The sequence below is a fragment of the Ipomoea nil genome, unplaced genomic scaffold (genome assembly GCF_001879475.1).
Source record: "Ipomoea nil cultivar Tokyo-kokei standard unplaced genomic scaffold, Asagao_1.1 scaffold0482, whole genome shotgun sequence".
Classification (NCBI taxonomy): Eukaryota; Viridiplantae; Streptophyta; class Magnoliopsida; order Solanales; family Convolvulaceae; genus Ipomoea; species Ipomoea nil.
In genome coordinates this window covers 127,924-136,793 of record NW_017616910.1, presented here as the reverse complement: position 1 = coordinate 136,793, position 8,870 = coordinate 127,924, and the positions used below count along the sequence as shown (strand labels likewise).

At 37.6% G+C, this 8,870-nt stretch overlaps 1 protein-coding gene across 1 annotated transcript; it reads right to left on the bottom strand.

Annotated features, from left to right (window-relative positions):
• Nucleotides 1-1,522: 1,522 nt before the first annotated feature.
• LOC109173721 (ETO1-like protein 1) lies at nucleotides 1,523-6,345 on the bottom strand. The gene is made up of 5 exons (XM_019323009.1): nucleotides 5,449-6,345; nucleotides 3,624-5,336; nucleotides 3,063-3,354; nucleotides 2,650-2,959; nucleotides 1,523-2,045 (listed from the first exon to the last, which is right to left on the bottom strand). Exons 1-5 carry the CDS (start codon nucleotides 5,571-5,573, stop codon nucleotides 1,825-1,827), a joined length of 2,661 nt encoding a protein of 886 aa, XP_019178554.1. The 5' UTR covers nucleotides 5,574-6,345; the 3' UTR covers nucleotides 1,523-1,824.
• Between the last annotated feature and the right edge of the window lie 2,525 nt (nucleotides 6,346-8,870).

Sequence of the window (8,870 nt, the reverse complement as noted above, 5' to 3'; positions counted from 1 at the left end):
TTAGTCACTATTTAAATATCATGTTTTGAATGATTAATTAAAGCTCCGCTTGAAAATGATTTCTAGAAAGTTGACACATTTTTTCAAAAAATATTTTAACTTTGTAGTGTTTAGTTGAAGATTAAAAAATTATATATATTTTTATTTGGCTGAAAGTTTAAAAGTTACATTTTTTATGTTTAGTTCATTTTCCTAAATAATAATAATAATAATAATAATAATAAGGAAAAATGACACTTTTTCTCTCTGTGTTATATGTTTATAGCACTTTTTCCCCCTGAGTTATTTATGCATTCACATTTGTCCCCTCAATTATTATAAAAGTGGCAGTTTTCTCCCCTTATAATATTAAATGGACATTTCTACCCTTAAAATACATATTTTATTTATTTATCTTCTTCAACAAATTATTGCTTATACGTAGGGATGACCACGGTTCGGTTCGAACTGAACCGAACACTATAGCAATCAAATAAAAAATTTTTTGGTTATAATTCATAACATAACCCAATACTTGGATTTCCGTTTATTAAAATCATGAACTGGAAAAAAATGGATCCTGAACCGTGAACCGGAGGTTCAAATCAGAACAACTACTAGCAATAGCTTAAAATTAGAATTATAATATTTGCAAATAGTGTATGTCTTTTTTTCGCATTTATATTGACTCTCACATATAAGTATATATAATCGCGATTTGGTTTCTATTTTGAATCGTCGGTTCACGATTTCGGATCCAATTTGAACTGTTGGTTCAAACTTTATTTAATTTTTTTTTATTTTTAAAGTATTCGAAAAATTCAGCAATTAATGTATTTTATTTTTCCAAATCGTGGTTATAATTTGTTGGAGAAGAAAAATAAATGAAATATTTATTTTAAGGGTAAATATGTCCATTTAATATATCAGGGGGAAAAACTGCCACTTAAATAATTTAGGGGGAAAAAGTGCTATAAGTATATAACACATGGGGAAAAAGTGCCATTTTCTCTAATAATAATAAAGTGGTGGAGATGGTGGTGGAGGTGGTAGTGGTCGAGTGGTGGCAGTGGTGGTGGTGTGGCGACGGTGGTGGTGGTGATGGTTGTAGTGGTGACGGCAGCAGTGGTAGTGATGGTGGAATGGTGGTGGTAGCAGAGGATGAGAGGGTGGCAGTGATAATAATAATAATCGGGAAAGTAGCTTGAAGAAAGACGGGAAAATAAAAAATTTGAAGAATATCTTTCGACTAAAAATCTATGAAGACATTTTTTCGTTAAATTGAGCATTTTTTTATTGACCGGAATGTATATTTTCCTTTGACTTTATTTTCTTTAAACACCCAAACACACAAAAAAAAAAAATAAATAAATAAATAAAAATCAAAAGTCATTTCTCAAATTTTCAAACAGACCCTAAATGTTGAATGAGACAGGTTAAACTATCACTGTAACTCATAAAAGAGACTGACACAAGGACAACTCTAGCTAAATTGGTTAGACGGTTGATTTAATAATAACTACAAAGTTACAAGTTTAAATTTCAACTAGAATGATGGCTTTCTTAACAGAAATTTATCCCGTACACACTTTCGGATAGTGACTGATTATACAACACGTTGACGAATAGAAGATGAAGCAGAGATACAGCTGTGAGTGAACTGGTTTTTCTCATTAAATTAGAGCTTATATTAACAAAAAAATGGAAGCATATTACAGTACAAAATTTTGTCACTAAGATAGACAATGCTGGAGAGAATTCAAAAAACTGATTTTTCTCCCTCTTAACATTTTGTTGTTTTGGGTCCCCAAACTTCAGGGATGATGACTTCCCTAGCTTCCTTCTTCAAGGCTCTTGAGTGTGCACCCGGCTATGCAGTTCCAGCATCTCTTGATGATTCGGATCAACCGAGAGAGCGGCCCGACAGTCGCGCAGAGCCCCCATAACGTCGCCAATGTGCTCGTGAAATGCGGCGCGGAGGTGTAGGAGGTGAAGGTCGGCTTTGAATGCAATCGCCTTCGTTAGTTCTGCAATGGCTTCCTTCTCCTTCCGGTTGTCCATCAACACTGCCAATAGCGGTCAGATTAGTACGGGATGGGCTGGGAGTTTGGCCGCTCCCGAGCATAATACATACAAAAAATAATAAATTTGTATCTCGCTATCATCCTAAATAGCTGTTAGCTGATAGCTGATTGGATTAGTGGGTTTGACTAGTTAATAGCATTAACTGATTGTAAAAAAGTGTTTAATAAATTAGCTGTTAGCTGATAGCTGATTACATGTAAAATGACTTTCTCAAAAAGCTGATCGAAAAAGCTGCTTTGAGCCAATAGTGGTCAAATAAGCCAAAATTGGCTGATAAGCTAACTATTATCAAATATGACCTTAATTTTTTTAATTTTTTTTTGGGTGACAAGGGAAACCCGCACCCACTTCCTGATAGTGTTCACTGTGTAAACCCCAAACCAGTCTAAGGTGTTCATAACTAACCAGCTCAAACCAAGAAGGCCAATAGATCTCTCAGACTGAGAGTCGAACTTGAAACTTTGTGGTTACCAAATCAACAACCTGACCAACTTGGTCGGGGTTGTCCCCATTTCAGAGGGAACACGTTCTTCAATTCAATTGGTGCATGGGAAATGGAACATAGGAAGGGAATACAGTTCTTACCTGCAGCTCTGTATCTGTATGGGTAAACCCGCAAAGGATCTAACCGAGTGACCATCTCGAGATCTGCCTTCGTGAGGTCCCTATCGCAGTACTCTGATCTCTTCTCGTAGGCGGACGCATTGTTCTTGGCCTTCTCAATCAGTTTGGTCATCTCGTTGTAGGCGGCCGTTTTATCATTTCTCAGGAAGTGTACACGGGCGAGGCCTTGGTGAGCTCGGGTATGTCGAATTTTGAGGGCATTAATGTAGCAATCAGCTGCGGCGTCTAGATTTTCACAGTCAACATAGACACTACCAAGATTGTTCAGCGCCTATCCCGAGTTCAATCGAGAAATAGGATTAGAAAACGTGGTATAACTACGAGCATTGCTAATATACGAGTGAAACACGCAAGGGCAGACAAGTAAATCATACCTGACCTTTGCGAAGCCTATCTGAAGGGCACCTCAAAGCTTCTTCTAGAAGTGATATAACAGTGGATGAACAAGATGGATCGAGGCTAGAATCGGCCAACGCATATGCTTTCAGGAAAAACGCTTCGAAAGATCTCTTGATGTTTATAGATTCCTCGGCTTTCCTTAGGCCTTCTTCACAATGGCCGGTATCATATAAGATCCAACCCTCGTAAACTAGGCGTTCGTGTTCACTAGATGCGTGTTGGCGAGCGAGCTGTAAACTCCGCATCGCTGCTTCTGGACAATTCAATCTGATAAAAGCAAAAAATAGTTTTTCTTTTTGGTCAAAACCACGAGGTGTCCTGAGCAGGCCCTAACTGTAGGAGGGCACCTTTAAGCTCGTACCATACTCAAACTAAAAGCAAAAAATAGTTTTTTTTTTGTCAGACCACGAGGTGTCCTGAGCAGGCCCTAACTGTAGGAGACACCTTTAAGCTTGTACCATACTCAGACTAAAAGCAAAAAATAGTTTAACAAATGAATTGAAAACCCGAGAAGCATAAGCTACCCGGCTAATTACCTGAGTAGCAGTAGAGATTGTCTGAAGTAGAGAACCCCTTTCGGGGAATCAGACTCGAGCATCTGATATATCACCGAGAGAGATCCGATGTCATCGACCGAGGACCACCGCTCATATAATTGCAGCCAACAGTCGGCTTCTGTCCAATTCTCGACGTGCTCTCTCACGAGAGTGCGGAGTTGCAAAGCTGCAACCCGTCCTTCGAACATCCTATACTCCGGGCTAAGAGTTAAGATTGCTTGAACATCACATATGGCCGATTGGTAGTCTTCGATAGTGAGGTAGAAACAAAACCGGAGTTCCAAACACTCCAACGCTAGTTTGAACCCGAGGACCCGGTTAATTTCTGCGAGGGCAGCTTGAGCATTTTGCTTTCTCATGAAAGACGCAGCCCGATACATGTACGGGTACGTCAGAGTGGGGTCCAGCTCCGTTGCTCGCTCGAGATCTTCCCACTTCATGTCTCCCTCGCAATATAATGACCGCTCTTGGTGCATCCACCCGAGGGGATTCAAGGAAGAAACGATAGAACTGAGTTTCTCGTACGACCACATTTTATGACCCTTAATGTGACTTATTCGAGCCAAACCAACAACGGAGTAAGTATGGCCCGCGTTTAACGCGGCCTCGAAGTGAACCTCGGCATCGTCGTGTTCTTTTCTAAGGAATCTAGCGCATCCCAGTTGATGATAAGCCACCATTTTCTGCTGGCTGGTTTCTGCCGAGTCGGCCAACTGTTCCAAGAAAAGAGCAGCCGTGTCTGACCTCGGGTCTAGGCTCGTTGCAACTTCACTTAGTAAGCAATAAAGCGAAAAGGCAGTCGGGCCGATCATAATCGACCTTTGTTGCCTGTTAGCCTTGCTAAAAAGTTCGACGACCTGACTATCATTAAGGGAGTCGGGGAGTTCTCGGAGGATGACCTGCAAACACGAGGCAGCGAGGACGGGGGAATTCTCTTGAAGGGCACATTCCATGAGTTCCACGGCATCCTGTCGAGAAGAAACGAGAGAAGCGAGTTTCCTATCACAAGCATCCTTGAGACTTTCGCAACAAAATTTGTTGGCAAATACCAACATTTCTAACAACAGATCCGAGGATACTTCGTCCAGCGTCCCCGTGAGGCTAAACTTACTTATCAGCCTCATAGCCAAGGGGGAAATGTTGTTTTCGGACAAATCTATTTCGTCACAAAACGATTCTTTAAAACACCCACTAAGCATTGCTCGGAAAGGAGCCGAAAGGCTAGCGATCTTGTGCCTGTCGCACACGATTTCGTCATGTCCAATTCGAAAAGTAACATTGCTCGAAACGGAATCCTCGAATCCAACCAAAGATGCAGGAGACTTGAAGAATTCCACGGGAGGTATCTCGGAAGCTACGTCTATCACCCCGAACTCCTTCGCACATTTACCACAAGGCACTAGCAAGTCGGAAATGAACTCTTCGCCTTGCTTCTCGTACTTCAACCACGCCCCAAACACGAGCTTATCGTACACCGTTTCAGCTTTCAAGAAAGCAGAACGGAGGCTTCTCCGCATCAACTTGACTTCCCCGAGACCCTTAAACACCTGGAACTGCAGCAGATATAGATTCGACCTTTTGTCCGGGGAGCACGACTCGAGTTCTTCATGAATTTGGGACAAAACCTCTACATAGTCAACGGGTTTAAAGTAGGGTAGAATTGGAGGTTCAGGCACCTTAATGAGAGAGTCCCTAACAAACAACACAGAATTATTTCAATTACTCATTTATTCAACATTCCAGACATCTAAAGACTCTGATACAACCATGAAAACAAATTAAAGAACTTCAATTCAAAGCTTACATGGAAGAAGGCGACCGAGAGGCGAATTTGGCAAGTTTGCCCCTCTCAACTTGCAGCCATGACTGTGGATTTATGGCTTTCACCTGACTTTCCCTACATGACTCTGAAGGGAAAAAAGTCCTCATGGGACATAACAGATGAAGCAATTCCCAGATCTCCACAGCAACCAGATGGTGTCTATCCAACCATAAATTACTGAAATTGGAAAGAACAAGAAAGAAAAAACCCCCAAAATGGCAAAATAGCAACTCTTCTCTACACACTCACAACCCTAATTTCACCACTGTTCTAGTGTTCTACCCCCCACCAAGCTTCTAAAGGATCAAGATCCAATTTTCAGCAATCTGGGTTTATCAGAAAACATTCAAACTACACCAAATAGGCCCTGGAATTGCTACTATTGTGGCCAAAGATCAAAGCTTTAGCAATAAAACCCAGAAAGGACGAAGACCCACCAAAGATCACCAAGATCTCCACCAGAAACACAGCCAAAACCACCTCAACACCAACCAAATCTCCTGAGAACAAAAGCCAGAAAACTGAAAGAACAAACAGGCAGCCCACTAACCTTGTCTGGGATGTGAATGGAGGGCTCAAACCCAGGTGATATACCAAACCAAACCCACCAATTTGTCTGCTTCCAATTGGAAATCAAAGCTGAGAGCGTGGTATCAGTTAGGGGGAATCTAACGGAATATAATCCAGCTCGCACTTTCTTCTGTTTGGTAAAAGGGAAAGTTTTTCCCTTTCCTCTTTATCTCTCTTTTTTTCGAAACTGTTAATTTTATTTTTTTTCCTCCCCCTTTTCTTTTCTATTATTCCTCCACAGTTCCACTTTCCTTTTCCTTCCGTTGGAGACCATAAAATAACTGCTACAGCTCGTTGAGCCCAAGAAATGGCAGCAAACACCAAACAATATCACTGAAAAAGTAAAAGATTGCATAAATTCTCTTTGACCACTTATAAATTAATTAAACAAAATTATAAATTAAAAAAATTAACTTTTTAATAAAAAATAATAATAAATACCCGTTACCTTAAACCCATAAGAGAGTATTTTGGTACTAATATCAGATGAGAACGGGAAGTATTGGATTGATTAATAAGATAGAATAATACATGGTATATATATATAATAATAGGACTAGAATCCTAATATAACAAGTACATGAATGGAATCCTAGTTTATTACAATTATATAATTTTAATATTTTGGTCACCTTTGACGTACTTCTCATCAAAAATAAGATTAATCTCAATATGCGATTTAATTTTCTTATTCAAAAAAAATGTGATTAAATAGAAATAAAGTACAATAACAAATTTAATTAAAAAAAAACTTCAAAAATAATGCAATGACTTAAATATTAAAAAAAAATAAACTATTCGGATATGTTATAGAGTTTGATCTTTTTGTCAACACTCTCTTAATTGAGTCCATCATATTAATATTTTTTTAGTATAATTTAATTTTTAATGTGTAATTTGTGGGCTACTATACTTGAACTGGATTTATTTAGCGCACACCTTTAGATAGTAGGTGTGGCCGGGTTTCCATTGTTATTCAATTTTTTTTGAAGGTTATAATTAAATAGTTTTGAGAATATTATTGTAATAAATAAATTAAAAATGGAAACTTTTCTTGATTTTATTAACATAAGAGTATGAGTACTTTCAGTACAATTCAACGAGTGAATTAGTCACTGTGTCTGAGGATGAAAACTTAGATACACTAAAATAAAAATTAAAAAAAAAAAGAGCACTTTCAGTGAAGATAAAGCTTTGTAGTGGGTAAAAGGCTAATATCAAAGTTACTTGCCACGAGTGGTTGTGGAGGTTTATGGCGTCACCAATCTTTCCCCGCCCGTGGCCACCGGCAATGGTGATTGCGGTGGTTATCGTGGCTAACGCAATATAATGATGTCAATTATGTGAACTAACCAGTGTTAATCTTTACTATTAATTGTATTAATTTAACTGGGTATGGTTGAGTGGAAGAGCACTCGTCCATTTTCAGTTGTCCTACTTTTAGAGGTACTTACAATTCAATAAATGAATTAGTCACTGTATTCGAAAATGAAACCATGCTCTAACCTAAACAAAAAAAAAAAATAATTTGTATTAATTCTTAAAATACATAAATATTTTCATTTTACATAATCATGAAGGATAAAAGATTTTGATGAATTATGATTGGAATCAACTTTGAACTTGTTAAGTGGATGAAGGAATGTGCATTGAATTCACTAGAGGAGTGCAAATAGGAAAGACAAGGCAATAAGATATTCGTATTTTATACACTTATAAACTAATTTGGTTGGCATGAGTGATCGTGTATTCTCATCCCTTAAAAGATGTTGGGATTCTCATCCCTTAAAAGATGTTGGGAGTTCGAATCCCCTCTCGTATTAAAAAACCAATCTGGCTAACACCTTTAAGACGGACAAACTTTGATAAATAATTGTCTTAAAATTTCATTGTAGATAAAGATATTAATATTAAAAAATTAACTTATAAATTTTAAATATTTCTTCTATATCTCCATGATATATTTCAATTCCTAATATAATGTAATCGATTAGATGATGATATTCAAATGAGGAGCTATGCTGTATCCAACCCATAACTGCAGCCTTATGTTGGATGGATAACAAACATTTCGTCAATTCCCATCTTATACTTATCCAACAATCTCTACAACATTCCTTCATATTCTGCATTTCTGCCCATGTTCTCCTCACTACTCTCATAGCCTCTCCAAAGTCTCGTCTACGGTTTTGCTTATTTTCTACTTCTCTAGTCTTTTAAAACCACCCCCCAAAAAAAAAGGGAAATTCGCTACACTTGACTACTTTAATTTTTGGACCGACACAACTCTATAACCTTTGATTTGATTTATTAATTAATAATAATGGATTTTGTATTAAATAATATTTAAATTATAAATTCTTGGAATGATAGGAAAAACACATAAATAGAAAAAATTGTCACATGCATGCCACCATTAAGAAATCGACAACAGGGGGCCTTCATGGCCTCTCTCAGTTGGTATAGACAGGAACAGGAAATACTCCTTTATTATTATTATTATTATTATTATTATTATTAAATTAATTGCACATTTCTGCATTCAATTATTTGATTAAAAAACTATGACGGTATAGATAGATGTTAAACAGGTAGTACTTAGACAATATATATATATATATATATATATATATATATATATATATATATATATATATATATATATATATATATATAAATTTTTAATTCATTAGAATCAATTATACTGAGTGGTCTCTCTCTGAGTTTCCCTTAGAGAGTTTTCTCCCTAGTTCTCTAGGGTCACTACCCCATTATGGCTGATTATCCCCCACTATGGCGTTCTTTCCTCTCCCACGATGCAGTCCTCCACGTTC